The sequence below is a fragment of the Acomys minous genome (genome assembly GCF_964271855.1).
Source record: "Acomys minous genome assembly, chromosome: 13".
NCBI classification, from domain to species: Eukaryota; Metazoa; Chordata; class Mammalia; order Rodentia; family Muridae; genus Acomys; species Acomys minous.
This window is the reverse complement of record NC_140495.1, coordinates 13,723,851-13,746,584: the sequence shown is the minus strand read 5'-3', so window position 1 is coordinate 13,746,584 and position 22,734 is coordinate 13,723,851. Positions and strand designations below refer to the sequence as shown.

Here is a 22,734-nt window from a genome sequence, read left to right as displayed (position 1 = left end):
ATGACTGGAGTGTGGCCTAAATTTTAACAAAGTAACCTTTTATCTTCCAGGCATCTAATGATGACATTCTGGTCTCGTCTTCCATCTCCCCTGTGTTCCTTCTCTTGTCTCTCCCCCCACCCCCCACCCCCCACCCCCTGTTGCCCTCTCCCATCCCTCCTCACGTGTCACTGCAGATTGAGACCTACAGGCTGATGTTCCGGGCAAATGCCAGGGCCCGCACCGACCATGGGGCCGACATTGTCTCCCGGCCTCCCCACTTCCCTGGCGGTCCAAGCTTGGGGTCCCGGGCCCTGGGCTCCTTTTCCCGGGCTGTCTACTAGACTTGTAAGCTCTTGGGTGCTGGGCAGCCCCTTTAGCCTTCTTCCCTCCTTCCTCGCTTGCTCAAGGCAGCAGCAGCAGCCAGCCCCGCTGCCGTCACACCTTCTTCCACCCCCTTCTGGACCCAGCTCCAACTTTACTATCCCACCACTGCTCCAAGGAAAGCTAGGGGGATGGGAGTCTACTGGGATCTCTGTGGGATCTAGGGGTGGGGAGCCTCCACTGTTTGGTTTTTTTTCTTGGACCAAACTGAAAAGAAACTGACAAACACTCCCTCTCTTCCCTGGTTCAACCAGAGGGACTAGTAGAGGTAAACTCCAGCACTGACCCTAAACTACTGCCTCTCCTTGATGATACAGTTGAGGCCACCATGCAGGTGGTACCAGGCCCTTTTGCCGCCCACCTCAAGTTAGTCAGGGGTCTGTACTCCTGTCCCCACTGCTTACTATACCTAAATAGCTGCTGTCTAACTTTTTACTTTTTATTCTTTTTCCCTTCCCAATAACCTATGAACTGGTGGTGTAGTTTGGAGGTTGACGCCATGTCTCAGTAGGTGGTGAAGGAAGCAGGGAAGGAGATCCTGAGTCTCCACTGAGGAGGCTGTCAGGCACTGGGGGTTGCCCTACTCTGGGCAGATTGGGGCCCTGTGAGAAGGAAAGTAAGAAGCGGGGCTAATGCCTAGTGAACAGTGGGACAACTAGGGTGGGTCAGTGCGATGCGACTGGGTGTGTTAGTATTGTGTATACGCTGCTTTTCTAACCAAGTGGCTGGTTTTGGCATCTGTCTCATCCCCTGGGAATCCGGTGGTCAATGTGTGGTTCCAAACCAGGGCTGGAGAAACAGAAATGAAGGTCAGAATCCCTGGCCTGGTACCCAGACCCTCATGATTCGGGGAGCCTGAGATGTCCAGAACGCATGTGAACAGGGGGGAATCAGGTGTGGAAATTTAAAACTAAGATGCATGAGACTGGGGCCATCCCACTTTTCTTCTGGTATGACTGGAGAGGAGGAGCAGGAGGCCAGTGTGGTGGTGCAGCCGTCCCAGCATGCTCTGCTGATGGGTGGGATGGCTGCAATGTTGAGAAGATCCTGGGAATTGTATCAACACAAGATTCTTATTGCACTTGTATTTTTTGTATTAAAGTTTGCATGGTTTCTAATAAAGGATTCAAACCTCAGTTTGTAGTGACATGGCCTGGGAGTGTAGTGTCTAGGGGCTTCTCTGGTGGGGCATTTTCTGCTGGGCAGATTTGTCTCTCAGGAGGCTGGCCCACCCTTGAACCCCCTCGGCCCTCCGGACACAGCTTCCACCTCTGCGTGGGTGCAGCTTGAGCAGGGAAAGTCTTCACTGTCTCTCTGCCAGGGGAGGGCATCCCTGGGTCTGAAGGTCCTCTCCATTTCTGAGGCAGCAGTTTCTTTTCAGAAATCTTGACACCTAATCCCTAGCTCTTCAAGCACACGCAAGGAATTGCTGGGACTGCCTGAGCTGTCTGTAGAACTCTGCTTGTCTATATTTTACAGCAAGAAGGGGCAAGATGGAGCTAGGAAGGATGCAGTGGGCACCAGGGTGGATCTGCTGGCTGAGGGCATAAAGGTACTTGCTACCCCTCCTTGATGTTGATCCCAGCTGGATGCTGGACCTTGAGGATGCTGAAATTGACAAGAAAAACGTCCACTTGCCATGGATTAGAGAAAGGAAGGTGGCCCAAGCTGTCTAGGTAGTTCCTGGAACGTTCCCACAAGCCAGAACTTGAGAAGGCTGGCCTAGCAGATTGGGACCACCGGCCATTTGAGATGTATGCTTTGAAATGAAAGGCTTGGGGATGAGATCTTTCTGTACTTTCCACTTTGCTTACGGCTTAGCCATTACCTTTGTCTGTAATTATTGTACTGATTTAAACAATAAAAGCTGCCTGACATCCCACTGTTCAGGCTAAGTTGCTTTTGTCATCTGTGGTCAACATACCTTGCACCCAGTGCTCGGTGAGCCCCTTCCTCACCTGTGAAGACATGGGTGTGGCCAAGGTCAAATGCCCAGCGTTCCTGGTAGGACCCACAGATCACAGCTGCCTAGAAGAGTGCTCTTTGCTACATCCTTGCTATACGAACCCACTGACCATATATTAGGAGCAGCTGTGCAATGCTGGGGGTTGGCCAAACCGCCTCCTGGGATTAAAGGCGTGAGCTACCAAGCCTGGCAGGAGGGTGGAGGGTTTTTTTAGTTTTTCAAGACAGGTTTTCTCTGGCTGTCCTGGACTTGCCATGTGAGCCACCTGCCTCTGCCTCGTGAGTGCTGGGATTACAGGCCCAGCAGGAGGGTGGAGGTTTTAAGCCCCTTCTTCCCATAGGACTGGCCATCCCCTCTGATTAGAGACCAGAGTCCTGAGAGGACAGCAGCACTCACAAGGGATAAATATAACTTTATTTTAAATAAACATTTGCACTCTGTACATAGCCCCAGCCTAAGAGGGGCTCAGTCATCAGCTGTCTTGCGCACGTCAAAGCTGCCACAAGGTCCTCGCAACAGCTCTGCCAGCAGTGCTAGCAGCTGCCCATGTTCCTGCTGCACACTGAGTGGAAGTGCAGCTAGCTCACTGCGGAGGCTCCGCTCCACCATTCTGCCTAGGGCTCGCCGCAGCTCCCTCAGCAACCGCACAGTTCGTGAGTCACCTTCCAGGCGCAGCAGGTCACTGTCACTCAGTGAAATGGTGGCCCGGCGCCCATCATCTGGAGAAGGGCAAAGATGGAGAGTGTATGTTGGGCCATGCCCCCGAGGACGTGAGTAGCCTTGCAGTGGTGGAAGTGGAAGGTACTCACCTCGGATATGGACATCCCCATCTGTTAAGAGCAACACAGCTAGCGGGTGCACCTGGGAGGAGTCTCGAACAAAGACGCTACCATTGGACTTGACAGCCATGAAATAAGTCAGCCACCGGCTCCGTAACCGGGTAGCCTCCCTAGGGAACAGAGTGCTATGTAAAGCTCCACACCTCTGGCCATTCTTTGGGGCCCTTTTGTATCTAACCCTGCTGGCCACTCACCTGTTAATGGTCGACTTGTGTAGCAAGATATTGCCGGATTTGGTCCTGTAAGTGACACTGTTGGGCTTGAACTTGCCCTGCCGAGTGACCTTACCTTGCCTCACCTAAAAAGACAGGAAAATACATGAGCAAGGAGCTAGGGGTGGAGAGAGGTTGGGCACCTGGGGAGCTCCCGATCTTAGAGGAAGCACCTGGATGAGGTTGGGGTAGAGGCCGGCCATCAGCACACCCTTCACCAGCTCCTCTTCCTCGCTGTACTCGTTGCACTGAGCAGAGGGCAGTGTGCAGTCAGAGGGCTTTCCCACTAGGAAAGCCTCATAAATATTCTCTGAGAACTGCTTGATGAGCCCTGGGGAGGCAAAGTGCAGTGTGAACAGAGACCCTGCCTCAAATGGGAGCTCTGTGGGTAGGAGGTGCTGGGGGTGCCCCCTCTTGGGGTCAGGCTGACCGTGGATGAAGCGCAAGCTGGGGGCGTACAGAAGGTTTTCTTCCAAGTAGTTTTCCCGGGAGCTACGGTCCTGCCAGCGCAGCACCTCTTCCCAGCCAGCCACAGCCCGCACGAAGGCCAAATGGTCACTGCCACTGTCATGGCTCAGCAATGCTTTCACCTGGGAGAAGAGAGTGTAGGGTTCAGGAGAATGACAAGAGTATAACTCAGGATAAAAAGCAAGAGAGCTACAGGAAGCACTGGGGTCTAACCTTGTCCACCTCTGCCCGGTTCTGCAAACTGCTGCTGAAGGGGTCCCGGGTAAGGCAGGAAACAACCACCAGCAGCGGGTGCAAGCAGCGGAAGATGGCAGCCAACACTATGGCTTTGGCCAGTCGAGGGTCGGTCGAGATGTGGGCCAGGCGCTGCCCCAACGTGGTCAGGTACTCCCGCTGGTCCAGCACCCCTGCAACAGCTCAGCTGTCAGTCCCAGCCACGGGCCACTCCACAGCCCAACCATTCCTACCCTCCATTTACCGATCTCCTGGAGCAGTATCACGGCCTCATCCACTGCCTTGATGTTTGGACTGTCCACAGCCTTGGAGAGGAACTCCACTGCCTGAAGCAAGAACCACCATGCCCCCATGAGCCTGTGTCCAACCTGCTTGCTTGTCCAGGAGCCAGCCCTTCCCCAACCCCGCCTCTGCCCTACCGTCTTCTCGGGCATGTGGATTTTGGCTTGCAGCACCAGGTTCTCGAGAGGTGTACGCAGGATCTCTGGCACTTGGAAAGGAACCATTTTCTCCAGCCGGCTCCTCGGGAACAAGTGATAGGCAAAACCTGACTGGCAGCGGCCCGCCCTGCCCCGGCGCTGAATCACATTTGCTCTGGACACCCACACAGTCTCCAAACAGGACACCTGGGGGAAGGCAGGAAGCCTACATGTTCTACAGGCCTTGTCTCCCCGCTTCTCTGGTCACCTTCGTCACCCCTCAGCACCCCTCATTTCCCCTAGGTTTGGCCTTCACACCAAAGGGATGTCTACAGCGATCAGGTCTAGGGGCAACCTCAGAACTGGAGTCATTCCCTAATGGGCTGGTTGGGGCCAAGAGAGAGGCATCACCTTGGTCTTCAGGTCATAGCGTTCCTCTTTGTGCAGACCACTGTCCACGACATGTACAATGTCATTAACTGTGATGGAGGTTTCAGCAATGTTGGTGGCCAATACGATCTTGCGCACCCCAAGTGGAGGCTGCTGGAATATGGCCTTCTGGTCCATCATGGGGATATTGGAGTGCACTGGTGGGCAGCAAGATGGAAAACGGTTTCAGGCACTGTTCCAGCCAGAAGAGTCTCACGCTACGGGCAGGGCAGAGAATCTGAATCCCCCACCCATCCCCAGCACTGATTAAAACTGAAGCCCTCTGATAAGCTGTACCTCCAGTGAAAACTGATCAAAGTGAGAAGCCTGGGCCACCTGAGTATAGACTGGGTCACTCCCTACCACAGAGAGCAAGACTCACCTGGTAAGATGAGGTACTTGCTCTCATGCATGCCCAGGGCCTCCTGGAGCCGTTGTTGCACTCCTTTGATTTCTTGCCAACCGGGCAGAAAGCACAGGATCCCACCTGTAAAGGGGCCCTGCAGCCATGAGCTGGTTGGTCTAGCCAGTAGAAAAAGGAAGTAGCTCAGAATAGGGGAAACACCCACCTGGTTCCCCACGGGCATCGATGTGCAGAACCAGATCAGTCACAAGGTCCAAGTCAAGTGCACATTCATCTTCAGACTGGGGTGGAGAAGAAAGGCAGTCACAGTTATGCGGTAGGGGACATACAGAGGACACAGTGAGGGTGAGCTACACGGTATGTGAACTCCAGCCCTCCCATACTTGTCATACATAAGGCATGATTATTCCCCAGTTTTTATCAAGGAGACAGTCTTGGGAAGGTAAGATGCCCTATCATGATGTGAAGGAAGGAATTCAAAGGAAAACTCAGAGACCCTGGGGTGGGTGTCCTCACCTCATGGTGCCGATGCCGGTGTGGGTACTGGTGTTTGCCCAGCTTGGCCAGGATGTCCTCCAGGTAGTGTTCTTTGACAGGATACATGAAGCCAGGCACCTTGATGACAGGGCAGCCCCCAAAGTAGCGGGAGAAGCGCTCATTATCTCCTGTAGCGCTCATGAGCACCAGCCGCAGGGACGGGTTGAGCCGCTGCAGGCCCTTGAGCAGAATCAGCAGGAAGTCTGTGTTCACATCCCGCTCGTGGACCTCATCCACAATGACGTGGCTCACACCCTCCAGGCTGGGATTGCTCTGCAGCTTCCGAAGCAGGATGCCCACAGTGCAGAAGAGCAATGCACCACCTCGAGCCGGGGGCTTGCTTTCTAAGCGCACCTGAAAGCCCACATTCCTGCGCAAGGAGGGGCCCAGTTCATGGCTGACCCGCTGCGCCACAGACACAGCTGAGATACGGCGAGGTTGCGTGATGATCACATTGCAGCGGGCACCTCGGCCCTCAGTTACATAGCGCTCCAATAGCAGCTGAGGAATACGTGTGGTTTTCCCACAGCCTGTGTCCCCAGAGATGACGACCACTGGGTGTTGTTCAATGGCACTGAGGATAGTGTCCCGATGAGGGTCTACAGGAAGCTGGGGGGCCTCCTGCCAAATTGGCCCCCTCCTCCGCCACAGCTCTAGCAGGTTCTGGCTTAGGCGCACCTCCTCGGCTTCCAACAGGGGCACGTATGGCTTGCCTGTGATAGGGTCACTCAAGGGCCCTGAGTCCTTGCCTAAGGGCAAGATGTCATCACTCTGCAGCCGGAGTTCTGGGGAAATCCATGAACTGTCCACCGGGTACTAGAGGACGAGGAAGCAAGCAAAATGACAGAAGTGCCTGTCTTCCTCCTCCATGCAGTCAGCCCCTCCAAAGGATTCACCGGGGTTGATGTTTAGGGCCCAACCCACAAAGCAGAGGACTTGGTTAGGTTGTGACTGCCCTGACACCCTGGTAGGCATGACTAAGGGGACTTAGGGACAGATGGGTTTCCTATGCCCGTTGCAGGCAGAAGCAGCCTTCAGTCTGGAGAGGGAGACAGTGGGATGGAAGGCAGGACTCTTACATGACTCAGGAAGGCCTCTATCTTGCGAAGGATGGGCTCGGGCACCTGGATGGTACATGGCCGGCGCTGGGTCTCACCCAGCTCACGCAAGGAGGCCAGGTTGTACATGGCATGGGTAAGCGGCTCATTGTTCCTGTCCACCAGGCCCAGGCTCTGTAGAAGACATGTATGGCTCAGTCTATGCTCCTAGACCAGGCGGGCTCAGAACCTAAGGGACGTGGTAAGCAATGGTCTTACAGATTTTGGGTTTATTGAGTAAAGGAGAAATAATCAAGACAGTGTCAACCTCCACAAACTTGTAATTTAAAAAGCCAACTAGTGACAGCTGGTACAGTGGCATGGGCCTGTAATCCCAACACTGGGAGGCAGGAGCAAGTGGATAGCTATGAGTTTGAGGCCAGTTGGCCAGGGCTACACAGAGAAACCCTGTCTTGAAAAAACAAGCCGGGCGTGGTGGCACACACCTTTAATCCCAGCACTCGGAAGGCAAAGGCAGGCGGATCACGGTGAGTTCGAGGCCAGCCTGGTGTACAAAGCAAGTCCAGGACAGCCAAGGCTAGCACAGACCCTGTCTTGAAAAAAACTAAAAAAAAAAAAAAGACAAAACCAACAACAAATGCCAACTAGTCAGGCATGGTGCCAGCACTCAGAAGATAGAGGTAAGAAGAGACTTGCCAGAAATTCCAGGCTAGCCTGGGCTACACAGTATAACTATCTTTAATAAGTAAGTGCTGCCTAGACATGGTGGCCCAACCACAGCCTCTCTGCATCCTAGAGGATTGGTCACTCTCACAAACTCCCAACACACATGAGACATTGTGGCAGGCCCCTGAAGACCCTACTCCGTAAGCTCTCCCTGTGCAGACTCCTCATGGCATCCCCACCCAAATCCTACTGTTGCTAGCCAGTGCCATCTGAGAGGCCATCATACAGAGAAGTGCAAAGAATGTCCTGGAAATGTCTGAACACGATAAAATGGGCCCATTAAAGGGAAATGCCTGCCTGCACCTCTTTTCCCCGCCTGGTTTTGGTTCTTTTATTTTTTGAGGTTGTTATTGTTTGTGCTAGTGTTTCTCTGTGTTGCCCTGGCTGTACTGGAAACTCACCTTGAAGACCAGGCTGGCCTCAAACTCAGAGATCTACCTGCCTCTGCCTCCCAAGTGCTGGGATTAAAGGTGTGCACTACTACCACCTAGTCAGTTTTTGTTGTGTGTTTTTTTTTTAAAATACAGCCTTGCTCTTAGGCAAACAAAACAAAAATAATAAAATAAATAATATACAGCCTTGCTATGTAGCCCAGGCCAGCTCTCACCTTATGACGGTCTTCCTGCCTTGCCTCCCAAGTACCAGGACAACTAACTATGTAGCACTATCCAGTCATGACCTCCTCCAAGTCTCCAAGTGGACAGCTATACCTTTTACCACAGAGCGATCTAATTAACAAAGGCACATCAGACCTCTCAGAGGAGCAGGCTCATTTCACATTCTGCAAACTAAAGCTGAACTCCCATCAAGCATCAGAGGAACTAATGTCTCTTGTTAATCATACACAATGCAAATTCCAAAGCACCCCCAAGGGAACTTACACAGAGCTCAGTGGCAGAGTGGCCACCAAGCACTCCCCAACACTGGGAAGAAGAAAAAAGCCCAGCAGGCTCATGGCATCCACTGATAATCCTGCCATCTGGAATGCAGAGACAGGACTGTGAGTTGGAAGCCAACCTGAGCTACATAGCAGGGACCATGCCAAGCTGAACTCTATCGTGGCCCTGGCTCAAAAGGAAGTGGGGAGGGGGCAGGCAGGGATGTAGGGAAGCTGCCTAGCATGTGTGATGTTCTGGGTCTGGTCCCCAGCATTGCCTGGGTGATTAATGCAGAAAGACGAGAATTCACAGTTATCCTTAGCTGTGAGACAATGCCAAGACAGCCTGGGATACACCAGACCCTGCCTCAAATTAAAAAAAGAAAAAGAAAAAACAAAACACAAAACAAAAATGTGGGCCAGGCATGATGGCCTACACGTTTAATTTTAGCACGTGGGAGGCAAAGGTAGGTGGATCGGTGTAAGTTTGAGGCCAGCCTGGTCTACACTGTAAGTCCAGGATAGCCAAGGCTAAACAGAGAAACCCTGTCTTGAAAAACAAAACAACAAACAAACAAATGCTACTGAGCTTGATCCTCAGGACCCATACGGTAAAGGAGAGAACTGGGGCTGGAGAGACGGCTCAGAGGTTAAGCACACTGACTGCTCTTCCAAAGGGCCTGAGTTCAATTCCCAGCAACCACATGGTGGCTCACAACCATCTATAATGTGATCTGATTCCATTTTCTGGCCTGCAGGTGTACATGCAGACAGAGCACTGTATACATAATAATAAATCTTAAAAAAGAGAACTGACTCCACATATATGCAGTGGTGTACGCACAATAAGTAAATGTTTTTGGTTTTGTTTTTTGGAAGCAGTGTTTCTCTGTGCAGCCTGGACTGTCCTGGACTCACTTTGTAGACCAGGCTGGCCTTGAACTCACATCGATCCGCCTGCCTCTGCCTCCCGAGTGCTGGGATTAAAGGCGTGCGCCACCACGCCCGGCTCAAGGGAGAGTGGTGGCACACAGCCTTTCACTGCAGGCCACACTGCCATCACCTTAACACCACTTTCCTCTAGATGCACATCAGATCGTTCTCTTGGCCACCAGGATCTTTCTGGCACCAAGCCTGCCTCGTCACCCAGCTGTAGTCTCGCAGCTCCCTCCCTGCCTGTGACATCGCACTGTTTTCAAGCAGGCTACGCCCAAGTGTTGCTAAGGCTGCTCACACAGACACTCTGGGGAAGCAGACATGGAAACAGTGGTGACAGATACAAGTAAGGATGGGCTACCAGATCCTTTCCTACCTGGGTACAAACAGCCCAAGGCCTGGTATAGGTTTGACTTCCTAGAAAAGCAGACTCATCGGTCAGACAAAGGGACTTACCTTTAACTTCTTGCAAGCCAAGGCTGCTGCTTTATTCTCAGCCTCAGCTTTGCGGCGCCCTTTGGCAACAAAGGTCATGGGACAGGGCCAGAGCAGAGTGAGTGTAGCCAGCTTGGTCTTGGTACCCACAGTATGGAACTGCATGAGGTTCTACATGGAAGGTAAGTAAGGAAGTTAAAAGGCAGGAAATGGAAAGGGATTGGTGGTCAGGCCGCCCAAAGATGGAGCTAAACATAATCTCTACAGCAGCAAACAGCCACCCCAGACATGGCTCTGTACTGTGACTTTACTTTTGTTCCTCTGCTCTATGCCCTGCAGCCATCAATGACCCTGGGTTCTGGCTCTAGTTCTGAGCTGGCTTCTCAATTTCTGTAGTAGACAATGGCACCACCTGTCTTCCTAACCCACATCCGATTAGCACTTTCAGGAAAGTCTGAGACTGAAGCTATTAAATCCAGGCACATGCTGACAAGAGTAATAGGGTTTTATACCTACTTCAGTCCTCCGAGACCCTTGCTGTGGCATAATGGTGACATAATATACAATTCAGGCACACCACTCCTACTTTTTCACATTCCCTAACCCACATGGCCACAGATCTGTCTTGCAGTCAGCAGTCTCCAGCCTTTACCCTGTATGCGTTCCTCTGTCCTTGTTGCTTTATCCTTTCCCTCCATCAGGGATCCCGTGTATTTCTAGCTGGCCTACACAGAAGCTGAGACAGGTACCCTCAGCCCTGCCCCACAGCTGAGGCTGGCTTCCTGCTTAGCCTTGGGAGAGCCTGGCACAAGAAAGTGGGCTGCTCACGCAGGCACTTCTGGGGGAGCCAACTCACCTTAGCTGTGGAGGAGGATGTTGCAATCTGAATCACTTTGGCCAGAAGGTTCTTGGGAAGTGGAAATTGGGTCAAAGCTCTGATAGCACTGTCATCATCTGTCATTTCAAAGGAGCCCCCCCTACAAGGACAAACAGTTGAGGTAAAGAGACTGCTGTCTTCCTAGGCAATGTTCTCTGAGACTTCAAGGTTGGGATCCAGTGCTGGTGTCACAGGCAGAGAGGAGGCATGAGATGATGGACCAGGCTCTACCCTCTTCAGTCACATTGCAGAGCCCACACTCCCCAGCTTCCCAGACAAGGAGAGGGTAAACCAAGTGATTGCTGAAAAGGTGGGACCTGAGCATGAGCTGGAAGGAAAGGCCATGTACTGTCTGCAGGAGCCAGGCTACAGCCCAAGACCGCAGTGTACTACCCCATCCCATGTCCCATATGGGGAGACACACTGAGCAACAGGATATGATGACTCAAGTCTTGGGCAGAGCTCTCCAATATCTGGAGGCTCAGAGCAGATCGATCCCATGTCAAGATGTGACCAGGGTCCCCTGCATCCCTCTGTCATAGCCGTACCTTGAATCCCTGAGTGGGTTGTGGGAATCTTGCTGGGTCATGGACAGAAACTCTGTCACATCAATGGTCCCCTCTTCTAGCTCTTCCTCCTCATCTTCCTCTTCCTCTCGGCCTAAGGATCGGGATAGGCCTCCAGGACCTCCTGGCCGAATGTTCTCGGGATTCAGCTGCCTCCAGGAAGTTGGAGGCATCGTGGGTTCTGGGCGCCACCAGCTGTCAGCTGGAGACCCAAAGCGATCAGCTAGCACTCGATATTTGGCTGCATCAAACAGCTCATTCCGTGGACCCAGCAGACCCCAGCCCTGTGGAGTAGAGACAACTGTGAGGCTCATACCATCACCACAGCTCAGTCAGCCTGTGCTGTGCTCTGCTATACACACCTCAGCCCTGGCCAGAAATGGGAATACAAAAAAACCCACTAAAATCCAGGCATGAGGGTTATCCCACTCCTGTTATCCCAGTCTTATGAGACCATCCGAGAGAAAGTAACACCAGAAAGAAAGGGAGGGACAGAAGGAAGAAAGAAAGGGAAAGAGAAAGGAAGATGACTTTAAAAAATGCCTAGAGGAAAAAAAAAATGCCTAGAGAGCGAGTTCCAGGACAGGCAGAGCTGTAACACAGAGAAACCCTGTCTCAAATAAACAAACAAACAAACAAAATAAAAACCCAAAAAACCAAAAGCCTAGATTTGCTGGATTTAGTGGCAAACACATGAAATCCTAGGTTTCTCAGGCCAAGGCAGGAGGATCACTTGGAGTTGTAGACAGCCTGAGTGGGAAGACCTGGTCTCAACTGAACAAAAGTAAGAAATGAAAATAAGCTAGGTGTGGCTGGGCATGGTGGCGCATGCCTTTAATCCCAGTACTCAGGAGACAGAGGTAGGCAGAGCACTGAGTTTGAGGCCAGCCTGGTCTACAGAACTAGTTCCAGGAAAGCCAGAGCTACACAGAGAACCCTGTCTTAAAAAACCAACCAACCAAAGAAATAACTAAAACGGAACCAGAGGAAAAGAAGATACAGCACACAGTGATATGCAAAGCGTCAGTAATAGGGCAATCAGGAAATGAGTAGCCCAAAAATATCAAATAGATATCATTTCTAACGCAAAGATCCTGTTAGAAATATACTACAAAATAATCTGAAATGTTTTAAAAACCATCTGTAAAACAAATATTCAATACAGATACAAAAGTCAACAGAAACTAAGTTGCACTGGTGCTTACCTCAGGTACCTAGCCAACAGATCAAAAAGTAGGCAAGAGATAGCTCAGCCTGTAAGAGCATGCACTACTCTTGCAGGACCTTATTTCAGCGGGGCACCTCCCAACAGCTTAGGATCTGATGCTCGCCTCTGTCCTCTTAGGTACTGTCTTCACCTGAAAACACTGACTCATATACACACTTAAATGTAGAAGTAGGGTCCGGGGGCCACGGCTCAGTGGGTCGGAGCACTGGCCACTCAATTCTCGAGCACCCACTTTCAATTCCCAGTAGCCAGCCACATAGTGTCACAAACATCTGGATGACTGCAGTCCCAAGGGATCTGACATCCTATTCAGACAGACACCGTATTCTGCCCTCATAAGGCACTGCACATACACAGTGCACAGATGTACACACAGGTAAAATATCCATACAAACACACAAACACATACAAAAAAAAAAATTTAAATCTTAAGAAAGAGACTAGGCATGGTGGCGTATGCCTTTAATCCTAGCACTTGGAAGGCAGAGGCAGGCGGATCTCTGTGAGTTTGAGGCCAGACTGGTCTACAAAATTGACTTCAGGGCAGTCAGGGCTACACAGAAAAACTTTATCTTGAAAAGCCAAAAAAAAGAGGGGCTGAAGAGATAGCTCAGTGGTTAAGAGCGCCACCTGCTCTTCAAGAGGTCCTGAGTTCAATTCCCAGCAACCACATGGTGGCTCACAACCATCTATAATGAGATCTGGTGCCTTCTTCTGTAAAGCACTCATATGCAATAAATAAAATAAAATTAAATAAATAAAAAAGAAAAGCCAAAAAAAGAAAAGAGAAAGAAAATATCAAACAAAAAACAACAAAAATTCTAAAACACACACACACACACACACACACACACACACACACACAAAAGCTCCCAACAGTTAAAATAACCTTAAGAATATAGGTTAAAGAAATCAAACATCCTGATTTTTTTTTAAAGATTATGTATACAGTGTTTTTCCTGAATGTGTGCCTACAAGCCAGAAGAGGGCACCAGATGTCATTATAGATGGTTGTGAGCCACAATGAGGTTGCTGGGTATTGAACTCAGGACCTCTAAAAGAGCAGCCAGTGCTCTTAACCTCTGAGCCTCTCTCCAGCCCACATGTCCTAATCTTAAATAACAAAGTTGTAATAACCAAAAGAATACAGTGGGTGGGGTGTCACATGTCTTTAATCCCTTTGCCCTTTCTGACCTTCAAGAGCACCAGGCACGAACATGTTAAACATGCATGCAAGCAACACATACAAAATACTTATCTTAAAAAACTTATTTTGAGGGCTGGGCATGGTGACACTGCCCTTAAATCTCAGCACTTGAGAGGTAGAGGCAGGCAGATTGCTGTGAGCTCGAGGCCAGCCTGGTCTACAAAGTGAGCCCAGGACAGCCCTGTCTCAAAAAACCAAAACCAAAACCAAACTTTTTTTAAGCCTGGAGTGGTGGTGCTCATCCCAGCACTAGGGAGGCAGAGGCAGGCAGATCTCTTTGAGTTCAAGGCTACCTAGTCTACAAAGTCCAGTACAGCCAGAGCTGTTACACAGAGAAAACCTGCCTCAAAAGAAAAATAGTGCTTGTCATACAAGCATGAAGACTGGAATTCAAATCCCAACTCTAATGCAAAGCACTAGGTGGTGGTGCACATATGACCAGGGCTGAGGAGGCACATGGTTGGACTATGGGACAGGACAGCTAGCCAGCCACCCTAGCCTAATCAGTGAGACTCAGGCCACAGACCCTGTCTCAAAAACCAGTGTAGAAGCCATAGTGTAGATGCACATCTTTAATCCCAGCACTCAGGAGGCAGAGGCAAGCGGGTTTCTGCAAGTCTGAGGCCAGCCTGGTCTACAAAGCGAGTCAGGATAGCCAAGGGCGAACACAGAGAGACCCTGTCTTGAAAAACAAAACAAACAAACAAACAACAAACAACAAAAAGAGTGTAGACAGGCCAGGTGTGGTGTGCACAAACCTTTAGTCCACACACTCAAAAAGCAAAGGCAAGTGTATCCCAGGGAGTTCCAGGCTAGTTCTCAAATTAGCAAATGAGTAAACAGAAAAGCAATGGAGATAACTTCTGAGAACTGTAATGGACCTGTGGTCTACATGTAAACACACACACACACACACACACACACACATACACACACAGAAGTAGGAAGGGCTCAGGAGAGTTAAATGACTGAATGCTGTATAACCATCTACCAAAATGTCCCTGGAACCAAAACTACTGCACGAGAGATAGCAAGGATAACAGTCTCCCATCCCCGTACCCTTCCACAAAGGAGGCTCACCTTAAACAGCTGGCAGGCGGCTGCCGCGGCCTGCCGCTCAGCGTCAATCTTCTTGCTGCCATAGCCTTCGACCTCCACACTCTTGGGCCACTTTATGTGCAAGGTGACTTTCTAGGAAAGCGAAAATAGGGCGACAGAAGTGGAGGCAGTTAGTTACAAAGTAACTTCCATGACAGGCTGGGCTATATAAGACCCTGTATCAAGAACAAACAGCTGGGTGTGGTGGTGCAGCCTTTAATCTCAGCACTTTGGAGGCAGATCCAGGTGGATCTCCTGACTTTAAGGCCAGCCCACTCTACATAGTAAGTTCCTGGACAGCCAAGGCTACAAGAAAAATCCTCTCAAAGCAACCAGACAAACAACCCTTCATCAGATGATTTGCCTGAACGCTTCTGTGTGATCAAGCATCGATGACACTCTTAAAGCAGGAGTCCTTACCAGCACCTCTCCCTGCATTTCTTGTTGGGTGAGGGACCAAAACCAGGAAGCACTGCAGGGTTCTCTTAGATGAGCACTCCTTACCCCACCTGCTGTGTTTGCTTTCGCTAAACAAGGCACATGGATTTTCGGTGGTTCTTCCAACAGAACTGTATTGGAGGCTCTCTACTGACTGTTTATAGGAATACCCACTCTGCCTGTGCACAGTGGCGCATTCTATAAGCTTGTTTTCTTTCTTTTTTTTTTTTTTGGTTTTTCGAGACAGGGTTTCTCTGTGTAGCCTTGGCCATCCTGGACTCACTTTGTAGACCAGGCTGGCCTTGAACTCACAGCGATCCGCCCGCCTCTGCCTCCCGAGTGCTGGGATTAAAGGCATGCACCACCATGCCCGGCTTCTATAAGCTTTCTTTGCATGTGTGTAGAATCCCTTCAGTACCTGGGAAGAAGCAGGAAGAGCAGCAATCCAAGGCCAGCTCCTGCTACAAAGCACACTCTAAGCCAGCAGGGGCTACGTAAGACTACATCTCACAACAACAAAAAGCAACACATAGTGTTGTTTGTTGATCCCGGCACTCAAGAGGCAGAGGGAGGAGGCCAGCCTGGTCTATAGCGTAAGTTCCAGAACAGCTATACAGAGACCCTGTCTGGAATTAAAACAAAACAAAACACCTGAGAGAGGAAAGAGCAGCCAGTCTCCTGAATTTCACTTAGCCATCAGCAGTAGGGTTACCTTTTTCTTCGGTCCGTTTGTGTGCACATAGACTAGTTTGTCTTTTGCATGTGAGATGCCAAGGGCTCTTCCAATCACGCTGTTGAGTAGGTTTTTGGGCTGTGGGAACTCTTTTAATAGGTCCCTAGAAGCTAAGAAAATAAGAATGAAATAATTACAATTCTTTTGAAACACCATGAGGGACGTGTGTGTATATATATCAAAGTCACTCTGGGCTAAAGATGTTGGCTCAGGACCCCAAAGCACTCAACCGAGTCAGGAGTCCTTAGAAAAAGGGCTGGATAGTCACTAATCTCCATGAGTCTATTGTCTGAAGAGGGTACTCACAAAGCAAAGTAAACACAAATGTCTTCCACGCATGCACAGGAAAGGTGAAGACCCTCCTAAAGCAGTCACACAGAAGGATAGGCCCAGTGTAAGTCAGGATGGGATCCAGATTCTGAAGATCATACTCCACTCAGCTAACCCTAGCACTCTCTGCAAGTCCTCTCTAAAGCCCAAAGTCTCCCAGCCAAGACAAGGCATGAGCTGCCCCTCTCTGCTCCCTGGCATAGGGGGAAGGGTGCATCAGATACCAGGACAGCCATCATCCCTTCACAAACTCTCTGCACTAGCCTCAGAACACAATGGAGGGATGCCCACCTAGCAGCAGCTCCTGCCCAGCACACGGCTTAGTGCGACCACAAGGCGGCACCTCAGCACAGCTCAGGACAGAACAGAAAGGCTGTCAACAGGCAGGCAGAGGTCTCCGGAGAAGTGAGCCTTTGCAGTCGCCACCCTCATTCTCTGGCATCATACTCAACTGGCCACTCCACAGTGCACTGCTCCTCGCACTAGCATGTATTTGGGGTTTGTGTGATGGTTTTCTGAGACAGGGTTTCTCTGTGTGGCCTTGGCTTTCCTGGACTTGCTTTGTTGACACCCCTGCCCCTAAGCTGGGATAACAGGGGTCCACCACTGCACCTGTCTCATGTAGTTGTTTTATAATAGTCATTTGGGAAGTTTTTACACAGCAGTGAATACATTATTCCTCAGTGCATACCTAGGAATGCCAGCAATATTCAGGTAGGATCTGGGTTTTTGTCTTTTAAAAAAATTCATTAAACCAGGTGTGGTGACACACGCCCTTAAACCCAGCACTCAGGAGGCAGAGGCAGGTAGATCTCTGTGAATTCAAGGCCAGGCTGGTCTACAAAGTAAGTCCAGGACAGACAGGACTACAAAAGAAACTCTGTCTTGAAAAACATAAAAACAAAAATTATAAATAAAGATTCATTGCTGGAAAGGTATTGCAAACTTTTAATCCCAGCTCTTGGGAGGCAAAGACAGGCAGATCTCTGTTTCAGGCCAGCCAGGTTATATAGTGAGACCCTGTCTCAAAACAACAACAACAACAACAACTTACTATTACTGAGTTAGTACACATGAACATGAGGCCAGAGGAAAAACCTGGCAAGTGTATTCTCTCTCTCCACTGTGACCAGGGATGGAACTTGAATTTATCACACCTGTACAGCAGGCACTTTTACCAGCTGAGCTATCTCACCAGTATTGTGAAAACATTCCTCCAAATTTTCTGATGTAACCGTGTTATCTACTTTGGGATATTTACCTGGGGCAGACTCCTGTGTCAACTAGCACAATAGGAGGGTCCTGCGTGGACCACTCTCCTAAATGCTGCATTATAAATCATGTAAGAATTGGGCAGCTTGGGCTGGAGAGATGGCTCAGAGGTTAAGAGCACTGACTGCTCTTCCAAAGGTCATGAATTCAATTCCCAGCAACCACATGTTGGCTCACAACCATCTATAATGAGATTTGTATACATAACACATAAATAAATCTTAAAAAAAAAAAAAAGAATTGGGCAGCTCATAAACAGCACCTAAGTAGACTCACGAAGAGCCGGTCCCATCTTGCATCCCTACTTTAAGTAACCCATTAGACCCACAGATGTGCACAGGCGCCACCCCCTACATGTTCATGAAGGGTGAAGGCAGCTAGCTCACTCCACATATCTCAATGGCCACGACGTTCTGACCACTAGTCATGATCCGTAGGCTACAGTCTACCAAAGAAGAGACTCCGTCTCTATTCGAGACTCTGAAATTCCTGGTGTATTTGGGGCTAAGTCTGACTATGGTAACAGAGCTCATCCTCAATGCCACCCGACCTGGCAGAAGTAGGATATTTACGTGACTCCCCACCCACCCACCCACAACATGAGGGCTAGGTTTTAGGTGGACCTAAGCCACACATGGCTTTCTAACAGCAAGGTGGAGACCCACAGATGTAAGCTTAAAACTACTTTCAAGAATAGAACCCTGACCTGCCAGGCTGGCCCCTGTCCTGCGCCCCCCATTTGCCTTCCCTCTTCAAGGGCCTCGTAACCCAATCTCCGCTCCTCCGCTCTCACCGTTCACCATGCTTCTGTCGTCCTCCCTAGGCTCCCCAGGGACCACCTCTGATTCGACCTCAGCAGCTTCCTGAGAGCCATCCGGGTGGACGAAGCTTGATGAGAAGCCGCGCGAGCGTCCTTGTCGCCCGGCAGCGCGGGGATCCGGCAGCCGTAAGTGCGGAGAAACACCCGCAGCCAGCGCCATTAGCCGCCTGGCAGCCGCCATCGCGATCCCGCCAGTCCCTGCGGCCAGACCGCGACAGTACCTCCGAGGGCTCCGGGACCAGCAGGAGTACCGTACGCCCTCTGCTGGCCAGGGGGACTCAGTGCGGACCTGAGAGCAACGGAGCTAGGATGTGAGCCCGCATACCACAGTCCTCACCTGGAAATCTAAGCCACAGACTGGCATCTGGATCTCAAGCAGGAAATGGAACGGGATAATTGTAGAAAATAGCAAGGGATGATTGTAGAATATAGCACTAGGTGTTTGCTCAACGTCCACTCAAAGAAATGAGCCAAGTTCCCTCCAGGTCCTACACATAGTAAATTCCTTACAGGCTGCTTTGCAAGGCCTGACTTGTGTAGATTTAGGGCTAGGGAGGGCACCCATCTCCTATAGGTAAACCTGGTGAAGACTAAGAGGAATGCCCTCTAAAACTGAGGGGGCTCCACAGCTGAGTCCAGTCCTGCTGTGTCTTACTTTTGTGAAGACCGGAAGTCCACTTCCAAACTACTGTGCCTGGATTTTACTCCTCTTCTGTCTCTTAAGGCTTTGGGAGGGCTTGGGTAGGCTAGGAATGAAATTAGTAGCTATGTGGAACATGGGCCTCAAAACCTCAGAACCTTGGAGAAAAGCAGTTTAAGTTGGGAAGAAGAAGTTTGTTTGATTCTAAGCCATGACTTGAATAATCCCCTGGAGAGTTTATTAAAACATATTGCTGCTAGGTATGGTACTCACACCTTTAATCCCAGCACTCATGAGGCGGACAATCTCTGAGTTCGAGGCCAGCCAGGTCTACAAAGTGAGTTCTAGGACAGCCAGGGCTACACAGAGACACCCTGTTTCAAAAAACCAAAATAAAATAAAAAAATAACACATGTTACTAAACTGGTGGTGGTGGCGCCCACTTTTAATCCCAGTGCTTGGGAGGCAGAGGCGGGACTGCTGCATGTCCAAGGCTAGCCTGGTCTCCAGAAGAAGTTCCATGCTAACAGGAACTGGGATATACAACGGAACACAAAAGAAAACAAAACAAACCCCACAAAAACCCAGCTCAGGACGAAGCTCAGATCACAGTGTTTGTCCAGCTTCCATAGTTATGGTCACTAGGTCTGACCACCAGCACTGTACAGTGGGAGCATGTCTGTGAATCCCAGCCCTGGGAAGCGGAGTCAGGACGACTGAAAACAAGGTTAACTCTGGCAATAGAAAAATAGAATGTAGGAGCTGAAGAGATGGCTGAGAGGTTAAGAGTACTGTCTGTTCTTCCAGAGGCCCTGAGTTTAATTCCCAGCAACCACATGGTGGCTCCCAACCATCTATGATGGGATGATGGCCTCTTCTACTGAGCAAGCCTATATACAGGCAGAACACTGTATATGTAATAAAGAAATAAATAAATATTTTTTAAAAGAATAAATAACTGATTCAACAAAATTGTCCTTTGACCCTTACCCAGACACACAATACATACACATTTATTCATAGTACCAATAAGCAAAACCTAAAAAGAAAAGCTCATGCCAAGGGGTGGTGGTGGCACACACCTTTAATCCCAGCACTCAGGGAGGCAGAGGCAGGGGGATCGCTGTGAGTTTGAGGCCAGCCTGGTCTACAGGTCAGCCAAGTAAACCCTGTCTCAAAAAACCAAAGGGGGGAAAAAAGAGCTGAAGTCATCCTTAGCAAATATTTCACTCCGTAAACACCAGTGACTCCTATAAAATCAAGGTACCTCTTTCGACCAGCTTTTGTTTTGTTTTTTGAGACAAGGTTTCTCTGTGTAGCCTGGGCTGCCCTGGACTTACTTTGTAGACCAGACTGGCCGTGAACTCACAGGAATCCGACTGCCTTTGCCTCCCAAGTGCTGGGATTAATGGGGTACACCACCACCGCCTGGCCTTGACCAGCTTTTGGAAGGCTTCTATTTCTATGATCTCTTCCCAAGTGTTCAGAGTAGGAAATGGCAAACCACTGACTGCAGACCAAATCTGTCCCGTCCACTGCTGTTACTGTAAGTTGTTAGTGTTTGAAACATAACCTCATTTCCTCCAGTCAGGCCTTGCACTTGCCACTTAGAGTAAGATGATCTTGAATGTGCTGATCCTGCTGAGTGCAGGGAGTATAGGAATGTGTCACCAAACCTGAGTTATTCAGTGCTGGGGTTGAATTCAAGTTAATGCATCTCCAGCCCTATAAGAAGTCCTAGTGGAGCACAGCTATGCTCATTTGCTTATGTAATACCAATTACTGTTCCCCTGCTATCATGCAGAGTTAAGTGGGACAGAAAAGCATGACAATAAACCTGAAACATAGCTGGGCATGGTGGCTCATGTAACCCCAGCACTCAGGAGGCAGGAGCAGGCAAATCTCTTGTGTTCCAGGACATCCTGGTCTACATACAGAGTTCAGGCCAGGCAAAGTTACAGAGTAAGATCCTGTCTTAAAGGTTTACTAACTCTGAGATAGTTCTTGTTTTGGTTTTTTTGTTTTTTGGTTTTTGGTTTTTGGTTTTTGCGAGACAGGGTCTCTCTGTGTAGCCTTGGCTGTCCTGGACTCTCTTTGTAGACCAGGCTGGCCTCGAACTCACAGCGATCTGCCTGCCTCTGCCTCCCAAGTGCTGGGATTAAAGGCGTGTGCCACCACGCCTGGCTTCAGAGATATTTCTTTTTAGTTAATTTTTACTTTATTAATGTTTAGGCATGTTCATGGTTCGTGGGTTCCAAGGATTGAACTCAGATCATCAGGATACTGTGGCAATAACTGTCACCTGCTGAGCCATCTCGCCAGATCTCAGAGATATTTCTGTCCACTTCTGGATCAGGCAGGACATCTCCACTTAATGGGATCAAGGTGCAAAGGAACTGAGTCTGCAGGTGAGTGTTTAGGAGCTTAACCTTTGCTTCTGTTTTGATTCAGGGTCTAACTCTACAGCCCAGACTGAACAGGAATTAATTATGTAGCCCAGGCTGCCTCAAATTTCTAACAATCCTTTTTTTGCTTCAGTCTCCTAAGTGCTAGAATATGGGCATAAGCCAGATGCCTCGCTTAGGAACTGGAACCTTACAGCACCAAAAGGCAATCGGAGGGAACCAAGATAACTAAGGGCCTGGTGCACACCACAGCACTCTGAAGGAAACAGGGGAGGGTCTACCAACACCTAAAAAGCTGCGGCTCTCAGCAGCATGTGACAACTTACTCAATTTATCATACTCCAAATGATAAGACAAGGTCAAGCTGACAGCTGATGAGAAGCAAAGAAGGGCTGTAGAAGCCAGGCAAGCACCCTCTCACACATGAAAGCTACACGTCCTGTAACGGAAGTCTCTGCAAAAGGAATGCACCAGAAAAAAGAAAGTGTGGCCCTGGGTCTGGGCAAATTATCCTGCAGTATTTCTAGTACTCCATGCCTCAATTCTGGGCAGGAATGAAAAGATGCAGAGGACACAAACAAGCCGTAAGCTTCTGACACGCCCAGCCTTATTTCTGAAGGAGGCTCTGGCAAGGGATGGGTATGAGAAGTGTAAGAGAGGAGTGGGGCACACTTGGAAAGAAGATGATTTGGTTCGTCCAGACAGGGTTTCTCTGTGCAGCCCAGGCTGGCCTGGAACTCACAGATCTATCCTACCTTTGCCCCAACGTGCTGGGATTAAAGCATACAGCAGAGATGATCAATATTTTGCTTTCAATTCCAAATCTGATTCTAATGTGCTCTGCTCAAAACAAAGGGCAACTGTCTTCTGGGTGCAACTTATTTATTTTATTTTACTTATTTATTTATTTATTTTTAAAAGATTTTATTTATTTATTTTATGTAGATGAGTGTTCTATCTGCATGTACACCTGCAGGCCAGGAGAGGGCATCAGATCACATTACAGATGATTGCGAGCCACCATATAGTTGCTGAGAATTGAACTCAGGACCTCTGGAACAGCAGACAGTGCTCTTAACCACTGAGCCATCTCTCCAGCAGTACTTACTAATTACACACACACACATTCTCACACACACACACACACATTTATTTATTTATCTTTATAATTTTTTTTGTTTGTTTGTTTTGTTTTGTTCTGTTTTTGTTTTTCTAGACAGGGCTTTTCTGTGAAACAGCTCTGGCTGTTTTGGAACT

The 22,734-nt window shown here is 49.5% G+C and overlaps 2 protein-coding genes across 21 annotated transcripts in view; one reads left to right on the top strand and one right to left on the bottom strand.

Moving 5' to 3' along the window:
- MAP4 (microtubule associated protein 4) overlaps positions 1-2,245 on the top strand; it is a 131,638-nt gene extending 129,393 nt beyond the window's left edge. For 14 of the 16 annotated variants that reach the window (XM_084752532.1, XM_084752547.1, XM_084752546.1 and 11 more), the window contains one exon: positions 51-319. In XM_084752532.1, the coding sequence (XP_084608658.1) occupies positions 51-58 (8 nt within the window). In that variant the 3' untranslated portion in view covers positions 59-319. Of the gene's footprint in view, positions 1-50 lie in introns of all 16 variants that reach the window. The other 2 variants (XM_084752541.1, XM_084752540.1) reach the window with 2 other exon arrangements.
- Positions 2,246-2,721: 476 nt separating this feature from the next.
- Positions 2,722-22,734, bottom strand: part of DHX30 (DExH-box helicase 30) — a 31,344-nt gene continuing 11,331 nt past the window's right edge. For 4 of the 5 annotated variants that reach the window (XM_084752598.1, XM_084752596.1, XM_084752599.1 and 1 more), the window contains 18 exons: positions 15,990-16,120; positions 14,822-14,932; positions 11,289-11,590; positions 10,720-10,840; positions 9,885-10,034; positions 6,911-7,063; positions 5,811-6,647; positions 5,500-5,575; positions 5,313-5,417; positions 4,913-5,088; positions 4,502-4,708; positions 4,327-4,408; positions 4,062-4,255; positions 3,811-3,970; positions 3,554-3,711; positions 3,363-3,466; positions 3,139-3,278; positions 2,722-3,048 (listed from right to left, as the gene is read on the bottom strand). In XM_084752598.1, coding sequence (XP_084608724.1) covers positions 2,795-3,048; positions 3,139-3,278; positions 3,363-3,466; positions 3,554-3,711; positions 3,811-3,970; positions 4,062-4,255; positions 4,327-4,408; positions 4,502-4,708; positions 4,913-5,088; positions 5,313-5,417; positions 5,500-5,575; positions 5,811-6,647; positions 6,911-7,063; positions 9,885-10,034; positions 10,720-10,840; positions 11,289-11,590; positions 14,822-14,932; positions 15,990-16,120 — 3,461 coding nt within the window. In that variant the 3' untranslated portion in view covers positions 2,722-2,794. Of the gene's footprint in view, positions 3,049-3,138; positions 3,279-3,362; positions 3,467-3,553; positions 3,712-3,810; positions 3,971-4,061; positions 4,256-4,326; positions 4,409-4,501; positions 4,709-4,912; positions 5,089-5,312; positions 5,418-5,499; positions 5,576-5,810; positions 6,648-6,910; positions 7,064-9,884; positions 10,035-10,719; positions 10,841-11,288; positions 11,591-14,821; positions 14,933-15,989; positions 16,121-18,405; positions 18,659-22,734 lie in introns of those variants that run through there. The other variant, XM_084752595.1, reaches the window with a different exon arrangement.